We start from the raw sequence: 22,324 nt of genomic DNA on the forward strand, positions 1-22,324 counted from the left end.
CTCCCTGCTTTGTCTCTAAGATGCACTCCAAGTTCAACGCTTCAATGTGGAAAACAGAAGCTTTGAAGTTTGCCACTCCTCACAGCCTTTCAAGGACCATTTGTCATCCTCAGCTGGGTGCCTTGCAAAGGTTTCTGTGTGTCAGGGTGTGGGCATGGTGGTGTCTGTCTGGTTTCCAATGCCAGGTGGTTCATCAAAGTAGTCAAACTACCAAGCAGTTTCCTTCTCTTACCTAGGTACAGGAATAAAATACTGCTGGTAAGAAAAATAAGGTGTTTTTTTTCCCTCCAAACCATTAGCATGATAAAAATACACAAAACAAAATAGCAATGACAGAATGATTTTAATCAATAAATTGTCCATTTAAAAGGCCAGGCTCAGCATAAGAATAATACACACAAACTTTAGGATTTTGATTACCTCTGAAAATCTCAGTTGAGGGAGTCCAACATTTTCATTTGAATCAGTATCTATAATAGCAAAAAAAAGGTCAGGGTTGGGGGTGTGTGGTCAAATAAGTACGGGGGGTTGGAGACACAAACCATGAAACATCCCATGGTCTGCAGCCTTTAAGAAGAAAGACATGGATTTCAAGATACAGGAGTGGAAAGGTAGCCACTATATTTTGTGAATAAATAAATATTGCTAAATAATATTCTAGAAAGGATGAATGAATGGACACTTCAACATATTTGGGAATACCTCTTACTCCAAACCCTTGAAAACACATTGGATTAGTAATCTCTTTTTAAATTTTACCAATATGACAGGCATGTGTGTACATATGTGCACACATGCAAACACACACTTAAAATCTATTTCTTATAATTACTAATAAGAAATGTATGAAATCTGTTCAGCCATCCAAATTCCTGAAGGATTAGCTTGTGCACTCTCTAGTGCACAAGGCTTATGGGATAAAGTTACTTTTTAAAAAATTTATTTTGATATCATTAATCTACAATTACATGAGCAACATTATGGTTGCTAGACTCCCCCCATCATCAAGCTCCCACCACATACCCCATTACAGTCACTGTCCATCAGCATAGTAAGATGCTATAGAGTCACTACTTGTCTTCTCTCTGTTGTACAGCCTTCCCCATGCCCCCCCAACATTATGTCTGCTAATCGTAATGCCCCCTTTTCCCCCTTGTCCCTCCCTTCCCACCCATCCTCCCCAGTCCCTTTCCCTTTGGCAACTGTTAGTCCATTCTTGGGTTCTGTGAGTCTGCTGCTGTTTTATTACTTGTTTCTTTCTTTGTTCTTATACTCCACATATGAGTGAAATCATTTGATACTTGTCTTTTTCCGCCTGGCTTATTTCACTGAGCATAATACCCTCTAGCTCCATCCATGTTGTTGCAAATGGTAGGATTTGTTTTCTTCTTATGGCTGAATTAAAGTTACTTTTATAGATGCAATTTCCTCTGCTTTGGTGGTGAAGGCTTATTTGAGGAGTGCCGGGAAAAGAAAAAAATAGAAGCCAAAAAATTTCCTAATTCATTCCATGAGGCCTGTATTATCCTGCCATCAGAGCCTGACAAAGACATCACAAGAAAAGAAAACTAAAACTAATATCCTTTATGAATGTAGATGCAAAAATCTTCAACAAAATAATAGCACACCTAATTCATCAGTATATTAAAAGATGCACATGGCCAAGTGGGATTTATCCCAGGAACGTAAGGATGGTTCAACATATGAAAATCAATCATTGGAGTGCACCATATTAATATAATGAAGGTAGAAAAAACCTGCACAATTATCTCAATTAATGCAGAAAATGCATTTGACAAAATCCAACAGTCTTTCATAAAAAAATTCCAAAGGAGTAGACAGGAACTTCTTCAACTTGATCAAGGGCACCTATCAAAACCCGCTTGACATTGAAAGACTGAAAGAATGACCAGGAATAAGACAACGATATCAACTTTCACCACTTCTATTCAGCATTGTACTAGAAGTTCTAACCAGGGAAATGAGACAAGAAAAGAGAAGAAAAAGAAATCCAAATGGGAAAGATAGAAGTAAAACTATATTTATAGATACATTATCTTGCATAGAAAATCCTAAAGAGACAAAAAAGAAACTATTAGAGCTAGTAAGAAAATTCAGTAAAGTTGCAGGATAAAAGGTCAAAAATAAAAATAAATTGTATTTCTATGCATTGCACTGAGTAATCTGAGAAGGAAAATTTTAAAAATTTATCCCATTTAAAATAGCATCACGGGGGGGATTAAAGATGGCAGCATGAGAGGTGAGACAGAGACCTCCTTCTAAAACCACATATAATACAAAAATATAATTAATACAACTAATTCTGAAAGAGCAACAGAAAAGAAGGCTGCACCAGACTGCATACACCTGGAGATAAAAACAGACCTCACAGAACAGGGTAATGTACCAAAGCCATGACCCAGTGGGAACCAAGCCATTCCCCCAACCCAGCTCACCGGTGGGAGGAAGAGAAGCAGAGTGGGAGGGAGGGAATGGAGGCCTGAAAATGCTGAACATCTAGACCTGAAGATCTGCCCTGGGTGCATGAACTTATATTGCATGGTGCTTTGGTGATTAGTGGGGTTGAAAAGCTAAAACAGGTGGAATACCTGGAGAGACTGAGATTCCAGCTGCTTGTGGAAAACAGGGATCCAATGGATCCAGCTGATCTGGGCTAGCAGACTGAGAGACTTCCTAAAAGCAAGAGGGCTGCCAAAGGGGCAAGGATTGACAAAAGTGTCCGGGCACACTCTGCTCAGCAGGTTGGGAACTTTCACAGTCTTCAGGTGCTCCATCTCCCTGGCTGGCTATGCTGATTCAAGGACACCACTGTGATACGCAGCCTGCTGCACCTTCCTCCTGGCCAGCCCGCATCTGGCTCACAAACCAGCAAACCCTGCCCTAGCATCAGAACAGCCAGAAGGAAGCCCCTGCTTACAGCAGCTACAAACACAAAGCATAGAGGCTTACACCTGTGTGTCCAGCCCACTGGTTCTGGCAGGGGAGACAGGCATAGCAGCTGGGAAGCAGGAAACAGCTCTTTCCTCCCCCAAGGCACCAGCACCACTCCCTGTGATCCCTGACATTGCTCCAGAGGCTGAGCAGCTCCAGAGAGTAGAGCTTCTGGGCAATAGAGGGCACCACATAAAAATACAAAACATCAAAGGAACCTGGTTCAAAGCAAATCTTAACAACATCAGAAAGAGTTTTGAGTGATACTGAAATAATCAATCTTCCTGAAAGAGATTTCAAAATAAAAATCATTAACATGCTCCTGGAGGTACAGAAAAATATTCAGGAACTCAGGAACAAATTTAGGACAGAGATTCAATCATTGAGGAACACAGGAGGATATTAAAAGCAGATTAGATATGGTGGAGGACATGATACATGAAGTAGAAATTAGAGAAGAGGAATACAAAGAAGCTGAGGTACAGAGAGAAAAAAAGATCTCTAGGAATGAAAGAATACTGAGAGAACTGTGTGACCAATCCAAACGAAACAATATTCATATTATAGGGGTACCAGAAGAAGAAGAGAGAGAAAAAGTGAGAGAAAGTGTCCTTGATGAAGTAATTGCTGAAAACTTCCCCAATCTTGAGAAGGAGATAGTCTCTCAGGCCATGGAGGTGCACAGATCTCCCACACATGGGACGCAAGGAGTACATCACCAAGACATATAATAATTAAAATGGCAAAAATCAAGGATAAGGACAGACTATTAAAAGCAGCCAGAGAGAGAAAAAAGATCACATACAAAGGAAAACCCATCAGGCTATCATCAGACTTCTCAGCAGAAATCTTACAGGCCAGAGGGAGTGGCATGATATATTTAATGCAATGAAGCAGAAAGGCCTCGAACCAAGCATACCATACTCTATCCAGCAATATTATCATTTAAATTTGAAAGAGGGATTAAACAATTTCCGGATACGCAAAAGCTGAGATAATTTACTTCCCACAAACAATCTCCACAGGGTATTTTGGAAGGAGTGCTATAGATGGAAGTGTTCCTAAGGTTAAATAGCTGTAACCAGAGGTAATAAAAAGGGAGAGACATGTGGAAAGCAGTATGGAGGTTCCTCACAAACTAAAAATAGAAATACCATTTGACCCAGGAATTCCACTCCTTGGAATTTACCCTAGTAATGCAGGAGCCCAGTTTGAAAATGACATATTCACCCCAATGTTTATAGCAGCACTATTTACAATAGCCAAGAAATGGAAGCAACCTAAGTGTCCATCAGTAGATGAATGGATAAAGAAGATGTGACACATATACACAATGGAGTATTATTCAGCCATAAGAAGAAAACAAATCCTACCATTTGAAACAACATGGATGGAGCTAAAGGGTATTATGCTCAGTGAAATAACCCAGGTGGAAAAAGACAAGTACCAAATGATTTCACTTATCTGTGGAGCATAAGAACAAAGCAAAAACTGAAGGAACAAAACAGCAGCAGACTCACAGAACCCAGGATAGACTAACAGTTGCCAAAGAGAAAGGGATGGGGGATGGGGTGGGAAGGAAGGGATAAGGGGAATAAGGAGCATTATGATTAGCACACATAATGTAGCAGGGGGGCACGGGGAATGCAGTATAGCACAGAGATGACAAGTAGTGATTCTATAGCATCTTAGTATACTGATGGACAGTGACTGTAATGGGATATGTGGTTGGGACTTGATAATGGGGGGAATCTAGTAATCCCAATGCTGCTTATGTAAGTGTATATTAATGATACCAAAAAAAAGGGATAGACAAAGAGTAGAGAATATGATACCTAATATATAAAGAATGGAGGAAGAACAAAAAGGGGGAGGAAAAAAGAAGAACCTTTAGACTGTGTTTGTAATAGCATACTAAGTGAGGTAAGTTAGATTCTTAGATAGTAAGGAAGCTAGCTACCCTTGAACCTTTGTTAACCATGAATCTAAAGCCTGCAATGGCAATAAGTACATATCCACTGATAATAACCCTAAATGTAAATGGTCTGAATGCACCAATCCAAAGACACAGAGTCACTGAATGGATAAAAAAACTGGACCCAACTATATGCTGCCTACTAGAGACTCACTTCAAACCCAAAGACATACACAGAATAAAACTGAAGGGTTGGAAAAAGATATTTCATGCAACTAATAGGAGAAAAAAGCAGGTGTCACAGTACTTGTATCAGACAAAATAGACTTTAAAACAAAGAAAGTCACAGAGACAAAGAAGGACATTAGATAATGATAAAGGGGTCAATCCAACAAGAGGATATAGCCATTATAAATAACTATGCTCACAACACAGGAGCACCTACATATGTGAAACAAATACTAACAGAATTAAAAGGGGAAATAGAATGCAATGCATTCATTCTAGGAGACTTCAACACTCCACTCGCTCAAAAGGACTGATCAACCAGACAGAAAATAAGTAAGGAGACAGAGGCACTGAACAACACATTAGATCAGATAGATCTAACAGACAAACTCTACACCCAGAAGCAGTAGTATACACATTCTTCTCAAGTGCACATGGAACATTTTCAAAAATAGATCTTATACTAGGCCACAAAAAGAGCCTCAGTAAATTCAAAAAGAATGAAATCGTACCAACCAGCTTCTCAGATCACAAGGTATGAAACTAGAAATAAATTGTACAAAGAAAACAAAAAAGCTCACAAACACGTGGAGGCTTAACAACATGCTCCTAAATAATCAATGGATCAATGACCGAATAAAAAAAGAGAACAAGCAATATATGGAGACAAATGACAGTGATAACAACACTGCAAAATCTGTAGGATGCAGCAAAGGCCGTGGTAAGAGGGAAGTATATTGCAACACAGGCCTACCTCAGGAAAGAAGAACTGAAAGGAAAGGAGCAACACACAGCAGCAATTTACCTGAGAAATCCACTTTATTGGGGAAAGGTGCTGGGTTATATAGGAAGGGGCATGGGGTGATTGTGGTGTTACTTCTACGGGGCTGGTGGCTATTGGCTAGGTGCTGGGAGTGGGAGTGGGGAGAGAGGTGATTGGTCTTTAGGTGGCGCCGTCGGGAACCGAGGACCCAGAAGAGAAGCCGGAAGTTCGCCATCTTACTGGTGGGGGCCCTTCAATAACGATCCCATATGAACAGTCTAACTAACAATTAATGAAACTAGAAAAAGAAAAACAAATGAGAACCAAAGGCAGTAGAAGGAGGGACATAATAAAGATTAGAGCAGATATAAATAAAATAAAGAAGAATAAAATGGTAGAAAGAATTAATGAAAGCAGGAGCTAGTTCTTCAAGAAAATAAACAAAATAGATAAACCCCTAGCCAGACTTATCAAGAAAAAAAAGAGAGTCTGCACACATAAACAGAATCAGAAATGAGAAAGTAAAAATCACTACAGACACCACAGAAATACAAGGAATTATTAGAGAATACTATGAAAACTTATATGCTAATGAACTGGATAACCTAGAAGAAATGGACAACATTCTATAAAAATACAACTTTCCAAGGCTGACCCAGGAAGAAGCAGAAGATCTGAACAGACCAATTACTAGCAACCACATTGAACTGGTAATCAAAAAACTACCCAAGAACAAAGGCCTGGACCAGATGGATTCACTGGTGAATTTTTTCAAACATTTAGTGAAGACCTAATACCCGTCCTCAAAGTTTTCCAAAAATAGAAGAAGAGGGAATACTTCAAAACCCATTCTATGAGGCCAGCAAAACTCTAATAGCAAAACCAGGCAAAGACACCACAAAAAAAGAAAGTTACAGACCAATATCTCTGATGAACATAGATGCAAAAATACTCGGCAAAATATTAGCAAACCAAATTAAAAAACACATCAAAAAGATCATCCACCATGGTCAGGTATGATTTATTCCAGGGATGCAAGGAAGGTACAACATTAGAAAATCCATCAACATCATCCACCACATCAACAAAAAGGACAAAAACCAAATAATGATATCCATAGATGCCGAAAAAGCATTTGACAAAATTCAACCATCCATTCATGATAAAAACTCTAAGCAATATGGGCATAGAGGGCAAGTACCTCAAAATAATAAAGACCATATATGCAAACCCATAGCCAACATCATACTTAACTATGAGAAGCTGAAAGCCTTTTCTTTAAGATCTGCAACAACACAAGGATGCCCACTCTCTCCACTTCTATTCAACATAGTTCTGGAGGTCCTTGCCACAGCAATTAGACAACACAAAGAAAAAAAGGGGATCCAGATTGGAAGAAGTTAAACTGTCACTGTTTGCAGATGACATAAAAAAAACCCTAAAAAAACCACTCCAAAACTACTAGATCTAATATCTAAATTCAGCAAAGTTGCAGGATACAAAATTAATACACAGAAATCTGTTGCATTCCTATACACTAATGATGAACTAGCAGAAAGAGAAATCAGGAAAACAATTCCATTCACAATTGCATCAAAAAGAATAAAATACCTAGGAATAAACCTAACAAAGGAAATAAAAGACCTATACTCTTAAAACTACAAGACACTCATGAGAGAAATTAAAGAAGATACCAATAAATGGAAACACATCCTGTGCTCATGTACAGGAAGAATTAATATTGTCAAAATGGCCATCCTGCCTAAAGCAATCTACAGATTCAATGCAATCCCTATCAAAACACCAACAGCATTCTTCAACAAACTAGAGAAAATAGTTCTAAAATTCATATGGAACCAGAAAAGTACCCAAATAGCCAAAGCAATCCTGAGAAGGAAGAAAAAGCTGGCAGGATTACGCTCCCCGACTTCAAGCTCTACTACAAAGCCACAGTAATCAAGACAATTTGGTACTGGCACAAGAACAGACCCACAGACCAGTGGAACAGAATAGAGACTTGAGACATTAACCTAAACATATATGGTCAATTAATATACGATAAAGGAGCCATGGACATACAATGGGGAGATGACAGCCTCTTCAACAACTGGTGTTGGCAAAACTAGACAGCTACATGTAAAAGAATGAAACTGGATTATTGTCTAACCCCACACACAAAAGTAAACTTGAAATGGATCAAAGCCCTCAATGTAAGTCATGAAACCATAAAACTCTTATAAGAGAACATCAGCAAAAATCGCCTGAATATAAACATGAATAACTTTTTTCTGAATGCATCTCCTCAAACAAGGGAAACTAAAGCAAAAATGAACTCATGGGACTATATCAAACTAAAAGCTTCTGTACAGCAAAGGACACCATCAGTAGAACAAAAAGGCATCCTGCAGTATTGGAGAATATATTTGTAAATAATATATCCGACAAGGGGTTAACATCCAAAATTTATATACAACTCACATGCCTCAACACCCAGAAAGCAAATAGCCCCATTAAAAAATGGGTGGAGGATATGAACAGACAGTTCTCCAAAGAAGAAATTCAGATGGTTAACAGACACATGAAAAGATGCTCCACATCACTAATCATCAGGGAAATGCAAATAAAAATCACAATGAAATATCACCTCACACCAGTAAGGATGGCCTGCATCAGAAAGACTAAGAACAACAAATGCTGGTGAGGATGTGGAGAAAGGGGAACCCTCCTACACTGCTGGTGGGAATGTAAGTTAATTCAACCATTATGGAAAACAATATGGAGGTTCCTCAAAGAACTAAAAATGGAAATACAATTTGACCCAGGAATCCAACTCCTTGGAATTTACCCCAAAAATACAAGTTCTCTGGTTCAAAAAGACATATGCACCCCTATGTTTATCGCAGCACTATTTACAATAGCCAAGATATGGAAGCAACCTAAGTGTCCATCAGTAGATGAATGGATAAAGAAGATATGGTACATATACACAATGGAATACTATTCAGCTATAAGAAAGAAACAAGTCCTATCATTTGCAATAACATGGATGGAGCTGGAAGATATTATGCTCAGTGAAATAAGCCAGGTGGAGAAAGACAAGTGCCAAATGATTTCCCTCATTTGTGGAGTATAACAACAAAGCAAAACTGAAAGAACAAGACAGCAACAGACTCACAGACTCCAAGGAGAGACTAGTGGTTACCAAAAGGGGTGTTTTGGGGGTAGGGTTGGTGGGGAGGGAGGGAGAAGGGGATTGAGGGGTATTATGATTGGCACACATGGTGTGAGGGGTCATGGGGAAGACAGTGTAGCACGGAGAAGGCAAATAGTGAATCTGTGGCATCTTACTACACTGATGGGCAGTGACTGCAATGGGGTATGGGTGAGGACTTGATAACATGGGTAAATGTAGTAACCACATTGTTTTTTCATGTGAAACCTTCATAAGAGTGTATGTCAATAATACCTTAATAAAAAAAAAAAGATGCTCCACATCACTAATTATCAGGGAAATGCAAATAAAAACCACAATGAGATATCACCTTACACCAGTAAGGATGGCCAGCAACAAAAAGACTAAAAGTAACAAATGCTGTTGAGGATGTGGAGAAAGGGGAACCTTCCTACACTGCTGGTGGGAAGGTTTCATGTGAAACTTTCATAAGAGTGTATATCAATAATACCTTAATAAAAAAGCTAGTTCAACCATTGTGGAAAGCAATATGGAGGTTTCTCAAAAAACTAAAAGTAAAAATACAATTTGACCCAGGCATTCCACTCCTAGTTATTTACCCAAAGAATATAATTTCTCAGATTCAAAAAGATATATGCATTCCTATGTTTATTGCAGCACTACTTACAATAACCAAGATATGGAAGCAACCTAAGTGTCCATCAGTAGATGAATGTATAAAGAAGAAGTGGTACATATATACAATGGAATACTATTCAGCCATAAGAAGAAAACAATTCCTATTATTTGCAAGAACATGATTGGAGCTGGAGGATATTATGCTCAGTGAAATAAGTCAGGTGAAGAAAGACAAGTACCAAATGATTTCCCTAATTTGTGGAGTATAAGAACAAAGCAAAACTGATTGAACAAAACAGCAACAGACTCACAGACTCCAAGAAGGGACTAGTGGTTACTAAAGGGGAGGATTTGGGGGAGGGTGGGTGGGGAGGGAGGGAGAAGGGGATTGAGAGGAATTATGATTGGCACAGATGGTGTGGGGGATCATGGGGAAGGCAGTGTAGCACAGAGAAGGCAAATAGTGACTCTGTGGCATGTTACTATACTGTTGGACAGTGACTGCAATGGGATATGGGGGGGACATGATAACAGGGGGGAATGTAGTAACCACATTGTTTTTTCATGTGAAACCTTCATAAGAGTGTATATCAATAATACCTTAACAAAAAAATAAATTATAATATGATAAAAAATAAATGAATAAATAAAATAGCATCACAGAGGAAAAAAAAGAATAATGTAACCAAGGAGGTATAAGATACTGAAAAGTATAAAATTGCTGAAAGAAATTTAAAAGACCTAAGTAAATAGAAAGACAGTCTAAAAACAAAGCAAACCTGAAGGAACAAAATAGCAGCAGACTCACAGACTCTTAAGAAGGGACTAGTGGTTACTAAAGAGGAGGGTTTGGGGAAGGTGAGTGGAGAGGGAGAAGGGATTAAGCAGCAACATAATTGTCAATCACAATACAGGTGGGTCACGGGGAAAGCCGTATAGCATGGAGAAGACAAGTAGTGACTCTACAGCATCTTACTACACTGATGGACAGTGACTGCAATGGCGGGGGTGAGGACCTGATAATATGGGTGAATGTTGAAACCACAATGTTGTTCATGTGAAACCTTCATAGGATTGTATATTAATGACACTTTAATAAAAAAATAGACATACTCGATCATAGATTGGAAGACTCAATATTGTTAAAATATCAATACTCCTCTAATTGATCTACAGATTAGACACAATTCTTTTTAAAATCTCACTTGACTTTTTTGTAAAAACTGACAAGGTGATCCTAAATACAAATGGAAATTAAAGGAACACAGAATATGAAAAACAATCTTGAAAAAAAAAAACAGAACAAAGTTGGAGGTTACAGTTCCTGATTTCAAAACTCGCTACAAAGCTACAGTAATCAAGACTTTGTGTGCTAGCACAAAGATAAACACATAGATAAATGGAAAAAATTGAGAGTCCAGAAATAAGCCCCTATATTTATGGCCAATCAATTTTTGACAAGGGTGCCAAGATGATTAAGTGGGGGGAAAATAGTCTTTTCAACAAATGGTCCTGGGTCAACTGGATATCTACATGCAAATGAATGAAGTCAAGACCTACCTCACACCATATGCAAAATTGACTCAAAATGGATGAAAACCAATGATCTGAAATCAAAACTCTTTTAAGGAAACATAGGCCTAAATCTTTGTGACCTTGCATTTGTCAATGATTTTTTTAGATATGACATCAGAAACACAAGTAACAAAAGGAAAAAAATAGAGAAATTGGATTGCAACAAAATTAAAAACCTTTGTGCTTCAGAAAAAAAGTGTGCTTCAGAGGACCATCGAGAAACTGAAAAGATAACCCACATAAATGGGAGAAAAATTTTGCAAATCATGTATGTGATAGGGTCTAGTGCCAGTGTCCAGAATATATATAGTACTTTCACAACTCATTAATAAAAAGACATTTAAGACTATTTAAAAATAAGCAGCGTTGGAATAGGCATTTCTCCGAAGAAGATATAAAAATGGCTAATAAAACATGAAAAGATGCCTAACATTAGTCATTAGGGGAATGTAACTCAAAAACACAAGGAGATACCACTTCACACCTACTGGGATGGCTATAATCACAACTGCAAAGTGTTGGCGAGGAGAGATCAAAGCCCTCATATATTTCTGGTATAAATGTAAAATGGAACAGCCCTTTAGAAAACAGTTTTGAGTTTCTCATAAAGTTAAACAAGGAACTGCCATATGACCCAGTAATTTCACTACTAGGTTTATACCCAAGAGAATTAGAAACACACTTCCACATAAAAACTTGCACATGATTATTCATAGCAGCATTATTCATGATAGCCAAAAGTAGAAACAACTCACATGTCCATCCACTGATGATCAAATAAAATGTATATTCACACAATGGAATATTATTATTCCATCACAAAATGATTAAAATACTGTTTCATATTACATAAGGGATGGAAATATGCTAAATGAAGAAGCCAGATACTAAAGGTGAGTGATTGCTAGTAGATAGGAGTTGCTTTTTGAAGAGATGAAAATTTTCTGGAATTACATAATGGTTATGGTAGTTCAACCTTGTTAATATTCTAAAATTCACGGAACTGTGCACTTTAAAGATTGTGTTTTGTAGTATGCGGTGTATATCTTAATGAAAAATCAAATTATTCTTGTGTTAAAAACTGGAGTGCATTTGGTATCTTATGTAGTTTAATATGGAGTAACTCATACCTAATAGGATCCTAGGGCTATCTTAAACTATAATTGAAAATGTGTAGCTGAATGATTTAGAGTTTGATTTAAAGCTGAAATCTTCCAGAATTTATATATATTATCAGCATATCTAAGCAAATTTAGCCATCAACTTATTTTATAAGTTTAATGTATCAAAGTAATAACTCAGACTAAAAAATCAGATAATAGAAGTATTTAGGAAGGAAAACAAATACAGAAAACTTAAAATTCAGCCTCAAATGTTTTCATTTGTCAGTGGACAACTATTAATCAAAGTCTGCTTAACAATGATAGTTAGCTAAACTCATAAGTAATATAGTAAGATATATAAGCTGAGTTTTGAATTTGTAACTTTAATAAATTGAATATTAGTTTTAAAGAGTAGCTAGTTAAAAAAAATGTTAGTTTTAAAAAGTAATTCACTTAAAAATAATGCCGGAAAAATCTCCCCTCTCATCCCTGCCCCTTTCCTTTGCTGAAGGGATGGTACCAGCTGCTTGTGTGTCCTTACCGAGATCGTTAATACATGAGAATGTTCTTTTACCTGACTCCCCTTTTATATATAAATGGAAACATACATACATACATACCTTTCTTTACTTTTTTGCTTAATAACATATATTGATCAAAAAAAATCTTACCATTCTTTTGAAGAAAATATTTACAGAGTGCTTCCTGGGTTTACCCTCTACTTTTCGAATCTTCAAAGTGACCTCTATCAACAGCCAACCCTGCATGGTGGTTGGGCTGGTCCTTCTGTCAACTGGCTGAAAGATGCCACTGCAGTGATGGCTCTTGGTGTTCCAGAATGTTCACCTGGGTCCTTGCACCTCAGATGTGGAGACAATAGATGTTAAGGGCTGAATTGTATCTCTGTTTCCAAAATTTGTATGTTGAACTCCAAATCCCCAGTACCTCAGAATGTGGCAAATAGTAAATCTGGCCTTTAAAGGAGTGATTAAATTAAAATGAAGCCATCAGAGTGGTCCTAATCCAGTCTGACTGGTGTCCTTATAAGAGGAGGAAATGTGGACACACGAAGGGACTCCAGGAATGTGGGCACCCAAAGGAAAGACTATGTGAGGACACAGTGAGAAGGTGGCCTCAGAAGCCAAACCTGCAACATCTTGAGGTTGGACATCCAGCCTCCAAAACTGTGAGAAAATTATTTCTGTTGTTTAAGCTCCCTGGTCTGTGGTGTTTTGTTATAGCAGCGCTAGTGAACTAACACTGCTTTCTCCCAGATGGAAAACTCTAAAAGCAGCTTTAGCCCCCTCAGTGCACTCTTGCTGGACACAGACCGACCTGCAGGTCTAGCTTCAGCCTCCCCACCTCCTCCAGAGCCATTTCCCCACCTTGGATATGTGCATTTTGGTGGAGCAAGCTTGGGGCCCCAAGGCTTCCCCAGGCAAAGGAACAGATTTATGATTCTGGCATTTCTGGCATACTGAAAGGTACATGGGGTTGGGGTGAGGGTGGTTATTTCTCTCCTCACTCTAGTTGACCTCTTAAGAGAAAGGAGCCAGAAGCTTTCCCTGCTCCTTGAAACGCCCTTCTCCCAACTTCGGTGGCATCCCTCCATCCCGGTCCTCTCTGCTGTACTGCTGATGCATTTTCGGGCTGTGCTGGCTGCTCCTCTCTCACTTAACTGCTAACTGTTCTAGTGCTGCAGTGTCTCCCAGGCCATGGGCTCTTGTTACTTTCCTCATCTACACTCTCCAACCCGCTCAGTTCCAGGGCCTAAGCTCCCACTCTAAGCTAATGACTGACCCTGGAGGGGTAGGGAGATATTCAGGACACAAATCCTTAAAGGTGCCAAGAAATCACCTTCCCTCTCCAACTCAGTCTTCACTCATTTTGCAAAAGAAAGACACACCTTGCAAGACCTGACTCTGCCCTGGGTGCTGTAAACACCCTCAGGGCACCAAAAAGAGGCACAGTGGAAAAAGTTGATTTGCTGGGATGCTGCAAAAGGAAAATAAATCCTTTACAAGTTAGAGGGTTTCTAATACTTGGCTTGCAACAAAGTGAAGGAGGACCCAATAGGTTTGTCAGCTGGATATTTAATTTGACATAATTTTTGATGAAAGATCTTGTTTTGTTTTTGCATATAGCAAGCAGTCAAGGAACTGATAGTGCTGTAACAATATTACTTTTTTCCCTGTTAATTTTTAGAGTTTAGTAGTGCAGAAAAATTTTTAATGCAGTTTGACTTCCACAGTCTTTCAATTCATGAACTTAAAAATGAAATCGACCTGGACTATTAATATCTTCCTACCTTTATTGGTATGCTCAGAATACAGGTGGGACTCAGGAGTTAGTATTAAGGCTAGTAAATTTAGCCATGGGAATTACCAGTTAACAGGTGGAGGATTTGAGGATTAGGATTGCTACTCAGATAGTCGGTTTTTAATATGATTTCCATCACAAAGCATAGAAGTCCGATCTGTAATCACTAAAGTGACTTCACATTCTGAATGTGAAGTATTTTTAAAGTTTGATGTTTTCAAAAAAGATTAAATGTAGTCTTGTATTTCAAAAACTATGAATTAAGCTTTTATAGTGACAGTTGTATCTCTCTTTTTGGGGGTAACAGTTTTATTGAGATATAATTCATGGCACATAATTCACCCATGTAAAGCGTACAGTTCAATGACTTTAGGTATGTTCATGGGCTGGTGCACCTATCACCACCATCAATTCTAGAACATTCTCATTACACAAAGAGAAACCCTGCATCATTAGTCATCAGTCCCCAAATACCTCTATTCCTATGGGCAACTTGGGCAACTACTAATCTACGATCTGTCTCTGTGGATTTGCCTATCCTGGACATTTCATATGAATGGAATTATAGACATTTGGTCATATGTGACTGGATTTTCACTTAGCGTAACATTTCAAGATTCATTCATGTGGTAGCATGTGTCAGTACTTCATCCCTTTTTACTACTGAATAATATTCCATTGAATGGATATTCTATATTTATCAATTCATTAGCTGATAGACATTCAGATTTTTTCTACTTTTGAATTTTTAAATGTTAATTAACAATTGGCTCCAGGTAAAGGAAAATGGCCTATGTTGTGGTAAATATAAGGTTAATGGTTTGGGAAAGAATGGTTATCAGAGACTCTCTCTTTTAAACAATGGTGGAGGCAAAATTTATGTATTAGGGAGATAATTGGTAAAAGCGGCTCAGGGAAATGAGAAGCCAAGAGGAACTGTTAGCACAACATGAACTTAAAAAAAAACACCCAAACACAACTGGAACTTCATTAATTTTCTGAATTACTTGAAGCAGCGTCACCAAACTATGGAGTTGGACCTTTGTCATCCTGGGGCTGCTGAGCAGGGCAACCCCCTTGCTGTGTTTGGGGGCATCCTCCCATCATGTGAGAAGCAGTTTCACTCTTTCACAGCCCGAAGGTCATATTCTTGTTCTCCAGGACTCTGGCTGTGAAAGTGGGGTAGGTGACCTAAACTTGGTCAGTCAGATAATCCTGCCTGTGATTTTTAAGCCTGGGATGAGTGACCCAGAGCCAGGGGCAGGCAGAGTGCATTTCAGTCATGGGGTAGCTGCTTCAGTGCCCACTGGAAGTGGGGCCAGCAGAGCCTGACTTGGCCATGGCAGCAGTGTCCCTGCCAGTCTCTTCCTGGGGCACTTTTGACTGTGGTTCTGGCTGCTTAGCATGGGAGAGAACAGCCACGGAAACAGGAGTGAAAAAAAGTAATGAAGAGGGATTAGCTGTACCAGTTATTCAACTTTATAATCATTAAATACTACATTGTACTTGAGTTAGAGTTTGTATAGTACTTGAAAATTGTAAAAAACTGGAGGAGCACTGAGAGACCATAAATCTCTTAGAAATGAAAACATTCCTATGTAGAACATTTGGTTTACTTTGGAACTTGAGCATTTGAATCCCTTCTCTTCGTAATCAGCAGGGCTGATGAACTGTTGGATTCCCACTCCCACCCACTGCCCATTATCTTTCTAGCTGAACACAATGTGTGATCAAGGGACTGGTCTCTTTTATTCCTTATACAAATAGAGACAGAGACACCTATTAAAAAAAATCCGTGTTTATTGCATGAAGCAAATATTAACACTTTTTACCCTTGCAGTATGACCTTTTTACAATTTAAATGACCTTTTCTGAGTATCATCATAAACTAATGACTGTCTACATACTCAACATGTCCAAATACTCATCTTATCAAACTAGACAGTAGGATGCTCTTTAAACTGATTCCTTTGTTCTTTCAGTATCAATCCCTATTTCCAAGCGTTTTTTTTTTGTTCCCAGCAACCAGATATTTCAGACGTATTTCGATTCTCCCTGTCCCAAGATATGGACTCAGCTACTTCAAATAGAGCCAAGGTTCTTTTTAGTGGAGATTAGTATCAAAGGGCTTAAAAATTGTATTTCTGAAGTTGCAAGTTCGCACTCATTTTTCAAATTTACATCCTGGTACTAGACTCTAATTTAATTACAGTGTGTGATTTTATCAACTAATATTTTCCTTTGTATCTTTTAACTTTCTATAAACTTCACAGGGAAGTGTTTGGCCTGTTTAATAGGTCCTTAATGTTAAATTTGGTGATATCTATGGGTAGCTGGCAGGGGGTAGGAGTCATACAGCAGTTAAGTATTAAATGAATCCTATTTTTACATTAAAAGGACATATGTGAAATGACACACCTGCATCTTGCTTTGGATGGCAGTTGCTGACTGCAGTCAATGTGAGCAAGGGTAGTCACTGGCCAGCTGCCCAGAAGCAGTGGTTAAGGTCTACAGAAGGTCTCTGTTCTCTTAACCCTCTACTCTTTCCTGTCCTAAGGCTAGAGTTTACTATCTCCTATATATAACTACTCTGAGTCCTTTGCTATTAGGTTTTGAGTTTAAACTCCAAGGGAAGATTTGAACAGGGCCTCCAAGTACCCTCCCAGTAATGTATACAACAGCTGCGCAGGCAGAGCTTAGGCAACACTATCTCGAAGGCTGTAAGGATGTTTGGCTGGCTTTGGACCAAGTGGCCATTCCTTGTTCATTCAGCTTTGGTAGAAACGTGTACCAAGCTTGGTGCCCTATGGGCAGAGTCATGCACATGTGCCCACCATGTCTACCTAACCTCCCGGTTCCAGAATTGCACATCCAGAATGGAAAAGACTGGCTAGAGTGTGAAATACATACAGTGCCATCACACTCTTTACTAGTCTGGATGGACTGCTCTCCATTTTATTTGGCAGTGCCCTTACTCCTCCCAAACAGCACCTACCAGACTTCCACTAACCATATGACAGGCATTTGTCTACTTTAATAGATGGGGAAACAGCACAGAGGATGAGTAATATGCCCGAAGTCCTAAGTTTGAATCTAGAAGCCAGCAAAACTTCCCCTTTAATTCTCTAGTCATTTATAAAAGTATGGTGTTTATAATCCATGGAGTACCTGTGAAGCAGAAATCTGGGTATTATAGTAACTGTCAGTAATTAGAGGGCTGGTTAATGATATTACAAAGCACAAAGTACACTATCCCCCAGAAATGGGAGCTACCCAGAAATTTTATGACATTAAATTATGATCAGGATAATTAGAGAAGTCTTAATTCAAACTGGCACAGATATACAATTTGCAGAAAAGATATTAACCCTTTAAACTTGATTAGATTAGAGAAGATAGAACAACAAAAAAAATGGAGGTTGATATTGGTCAGAAAAAGAGGATAAGACAAACTAAGAGTTTTGTTAACTTGTTTGGCTGAAAGTTAAAGGAATTCTGAATTACTAGCCTGATTATGAACAGGAAGGTCCTGAACTGGTAAAACCTGGAAGACTACTGAGGATGATACATGTATGTCTTAGATATGCTGAACTAGTCTTGTTTTTAATAAATCTGATGTTTAAAAAAATGGCCAAAGAGGTAAGGGTGAGGTCTTCTTTTTTAGCAGTTTTTCTTTTGGGTTGAGGCACCATGCAAACAACCAGACTTCTTTAAAAAATGGCTCCCTTCCTGATTTAGGAGACTTCAGACTTCATTCCTCTCTGACCCAGCAGATCTTGCCATTTTCTCCCAGCTGTACAGTTCCATTGGCCACCAGCTGGAGGGCTGCAGGAAATATCTTATGTTCTGCTAATTTTACTCTTTCAGACAGAGTTGAAACCGTGTCATCCCTCTTCACAGGAACAGCTTCTTGTAAAATAATTTGTCCAGCATCCACATCTTCCTGGAAAAGGAAGAAAACATTTGAACATTACCTTCTGACCAGTACTGTTTACATCTAAGCACTAATGTTTTGGCAGAAAGAGACATACTCACAGATACAAAGTGCACAGTGCACCCAGTGACTGTGACACCAGCAGCCAGGGCCTGCTCATGGGCTTTTGAACCCTTAAAAGATGGAAGCAAGGATGGGTGGATGTTGAGCATTTTCCCTAGAAATTAACAGAATGATAGTGGTCAGAATTTAAAAATCCTATGAATTCAGTCAAAGGAATGTATGTTTTCCTGTCTAGAATCAACAGTCAACAGGGGTAGGATTTCTTGGATGGGTATTGCTTTGTCAAAAAATGGAAATGAGGTAAAGGGAAATAAAGCTTCTCATCCAAGGAGGTCCTGGGGGCAGCAAGTTCTGCCTGGCCCAGCTGAAGACAGAGGGACTCTGAACAGGAGCCTGCAGTAACTAGAAACTGGATGGGAGGCAATCTAACCCAGATCATAGGGCTCCAGAAGAAAATTCAGTTTGTTGCTGGCACATAATATTAAAAAGGAACAGAAGGTTCTTGTGTAGTGTCTATGTATTTGACTTCTAACCACTAAGTGGCATATCTAACAGCCAAATGCTAGTTTAGTTCTGTGTGCCTTATGTCAGCAAAGGCATTGGCCTGTTTTATATTATGCCACAAGTATTCTAACTATACTCATTTAAGAAAACAAACTCCTTGGAGAAAACATGCACTTACTGCCCAAATGTGTGTACATAAGAACAACAGGACGCAGTCAAAACTTTTGTGGGGAAAGGGCCATACAAGATACTATGTTTTCTAGCAAAACCACCTTCCTTGTCATTTTCTGACAATGGTCTACACTTCCTAAGGAGACAATGAACTCTTCCATTTTGGGCTACAAGGAATCACTTACTCTTGTTTCTAAGCAAGTAGTTTCCCTTGAACATATCTGCTCAGAACATGAGATATTGCCTTTGTTGTAACATGAAACAAACTTTGGCTCTATTAGAAAAAGTGATTAATTATAGCAGGCCAAAGAAAACTGAGAGAGAAGGGTAATAAATCATGATTGTGCCACTTTTTGGGCTAAGGCAAAGGAAATTAAATTGCAACCTGTGTTACAATAAAATGTCACAGTAAATATTTCATGAGTGGGATTGTTTGGTAAGTTAACCACCCTGTTGTCCATTTTCAGTCAATTTCTCAATGAGGTGTCAAACAATTTTTGCTTACCATTCCATTTTCTCACAAAGGGGCCAGATAAAATTCTCATGAATCCTGCAAGACAGACTATGTCTGTGGAGAACTCTTCTAGGACTTGGTCAATGGCAGTGTCAAATTCTATACGACTTTTATATAACTTATGATTAATTACCTGTAAGAGAAAAATAAAGTGCAATTTTTCTCAACAAATTACCAAATTAATTAAAAACTCAACTTTTACCTAGACTAGATTTCACTTCCTTCTGAAGACACACCAGGTATAAAGAATTAAGGAATGGACAGGGTAAAGTAGAAGGCAAGCAAGCCCAGGACCCACCCCAAATCCAGAAATCCAGAGAACAAGTGCCCTGCAGACCCAGGTTCTGGGGGGCTGATTACGAGCTGATGTGTAGTCTGCAGGAAAGCTCCTTTCCAAAGTCACTTACTCTGGTGGGAATCCCGGCTCTTTCTGCTCTACCTAAGCCAGCCACAGCAGCGTTGTTAGAGACAACGACAACAATGTGTGCAGAGCTACTTGGTTCCCTAGTACTGTCAATGAGAGCTTGGAGGTTAGATCCTGAAAAAGAGAAAAACACAAGTAAGCTCACATTTCTTAAAAAAGAGCTACGTGACACTTTGAATAGGGACTAGTCAAGATTGCCGAATAAATAACTTAGAAAAGACTGCCAAAAATACATGAGGCTCTTAAATTCCCTTCTTCTTGGGAGTAGCTCCGCTTACTGAAGAAGATGCTGCCAAACCATCAATCTGCTTAACAAAGCCAGTGAGAACTTCAAATTTACTTGGATGACTTTTGGTTTTTTAACACCCCTTAAAGTAACCTGATTGATAGTAGGGGATTAAAAAATATAGAGAATCTAAGCGGACAGCTTAAAGAGGGCAGCGTGAGAGGTGAGATAGAAACCTCCTCCCAAAACCACATTTAACGTGAAATATAGCAAATACAACTAATTCTGAAAGAGCAACAGAAAAGAAGGCTGTGACAAGACTGCCTACATCTGGGGAAAAGAGCAGACCTCACAGAAAAGGGTAAAGTACTAAAGCCATGATCCAGCGGGATCCAAGCTCTTCCACCATCACAGCTCACTGGTGGGAGGAACTGACGCAGAGTGGGAGGGGGTGGAGGTCTAGGACTGCTGAACACCAAGTGCTGGAGGTCTGCTCTGGGGGCACCAACCTACATTATATGGTGCTCTGGAGATTAGTAGGGTTGGAAAGCTAAGACAGGCGGAATACTCAGAGAGACTGAAAATCCAGCTGCTTGTGGAGAACAGGTACCCACAACGAGCCGCTCTGGGACAAAAGAAAGGCAGGCACTCTGAGAGACTTCCCAACGGCGAGAGGGCTGCTAAAGGGGCAAGGATTACACAGAGCTTGCTGCTCGAGAGAAAGGACAGGTGGACAAAATTGACCTGGTGAACTCAGCCCAGCAGGTTGGGGATTCACGGGAGCTTCAGGCGTTCCATTCCCTGGCTGCCAATGCAGCTCCAAGTCTCCTCACCATGATACACAGCCTGCTGCTCCTTCCTTCTGGCCAGCATTGGCTCATAAGCCTGATGCCCCTGTGATTGCGCCAGGCCAGCCAGAGGGCAGCCCAGCCTATGGAAGCTACAAGGGCATAATGCAGGGGCTCATTCCTGCGTGCTTGGCCCATTGGCCCTGGCAGTAGAGGGAGGCATTGCAGCTGGGAAGCAGGAAAGAGCTTTTTCTCCAGGGCGGGCACCAAAGCGGTCGCCTGTGACCCCTGCCGTTGCTCCCGGCCAACCAGGGCAATGGTGCCTATGGCATCTAAAGGGTCGTATCCAAAGGCTACTCCCTGCATGCTTGGCTCTCTGGCCCTGACAGTGGAGGTAAGCACTACAACTGGGAAGCAGGAAAGAGTGCTTTCCTCCCGGCAGGCACAAGAGCTGCTCGCCTGTGACCCCCGCCACTGCTCCAGGGGCTGAGCAGCTCTAGAAAGTAGAGCTTCTGGACACTAGAGGACGCCACCTACACCAAGTTATTTTGATAAATATGAAATGTCAAAAGAACCTAGTACAAACCCAGATCCCACAAACACCAGAAAGAGGACCAAGTGAAACTGAACTGAACAATCCTCGTGAAAAAGATTTCAAAATAAAAATCATAAACATGCTCACAGAACTACAGAAAAATATTCAAGACTTCAGGGAGGAATTCAAGAAAGAGACAGAAACTGAAAATAACAGTATTCAAAGTAAAACATACAATGGAGGGATTTAAAAGCAGATTAGATAAAGTAGAGGAGTTGGTAAATTAAATAGAAATTAGAGAACATGAATACAAAGAAGCTGAGGCAGAGAGAGAAAAAAGAATCTCTAGGAATGAAAGAATATTAAGAAAACTGTGCGACCAACCCAAATGGAACAATATTCGCATTATAGGGGTACCAGAATAAGAACAGAGAGGAAAGGGGATAGAAAGTGTCTTTGAGGAAAATATTGTTGAGAACTTCCCCAATCAGGGGAAGGA

General features: G+C 39.5%; 1 protein-coding gene across 6 annotated transcripts in view; it reads right to left on the reverse strand.

Annotated features, from left to right (window-relative positions):
- Positions 1–16,448: 16,448 nt before the first annotated feature.
- GART (phosphoribosylglycinamide formyltransferase, phosphoribosylglycinamide synthetase, phosphoribosylaminoimidazole synthetase) overlaps positions 16,449–22,324 on the reverse strand; it is a 36,416-nt gene continuing 30,540 nt past the window's right edge. For all 6 annotated transcript variants that reach the window (XM_036880213.2, XM_057504228.1, XM_036880212.2 and 3 more), the window contains exons 19-22: positions 20,260–20,390; positions 19,844–19,985; positions 18,702–18,817; positions 16,449–18,609 (exon numbers count right to left, since the gene is read on the reverse strand). In XM_036880213.2, coding sequence (XP_036736108.1) covers positions 18,418–18,609; positions 18,702–18,817; positions 19,844–19,985; positions 20,260–20,390 — 581 coding nt within the window. In that variant the 3' untranslated portion in view covers positions 16,449–18,417. The remainder of the gene's footprint in view (positions 18,610–18,701; positions 18,818–19,843; positions 19,986–20,259; positions 20,391–22,324) is intronic.

The sequence above is a fragment of the Manis pentadactyla genome, chromosome 1 (assembly GCF_030020395.1).
Source record: "Manis pentadactyla isolate mManPen7 chromosome 1, mManPen7.hap1, whole genome shotgun sequence".
NCBI lineage: Eukaryota > Metazoa > Chordata > Mammalia > Pholidota > Manidae > Manis > Manis pentadactyla.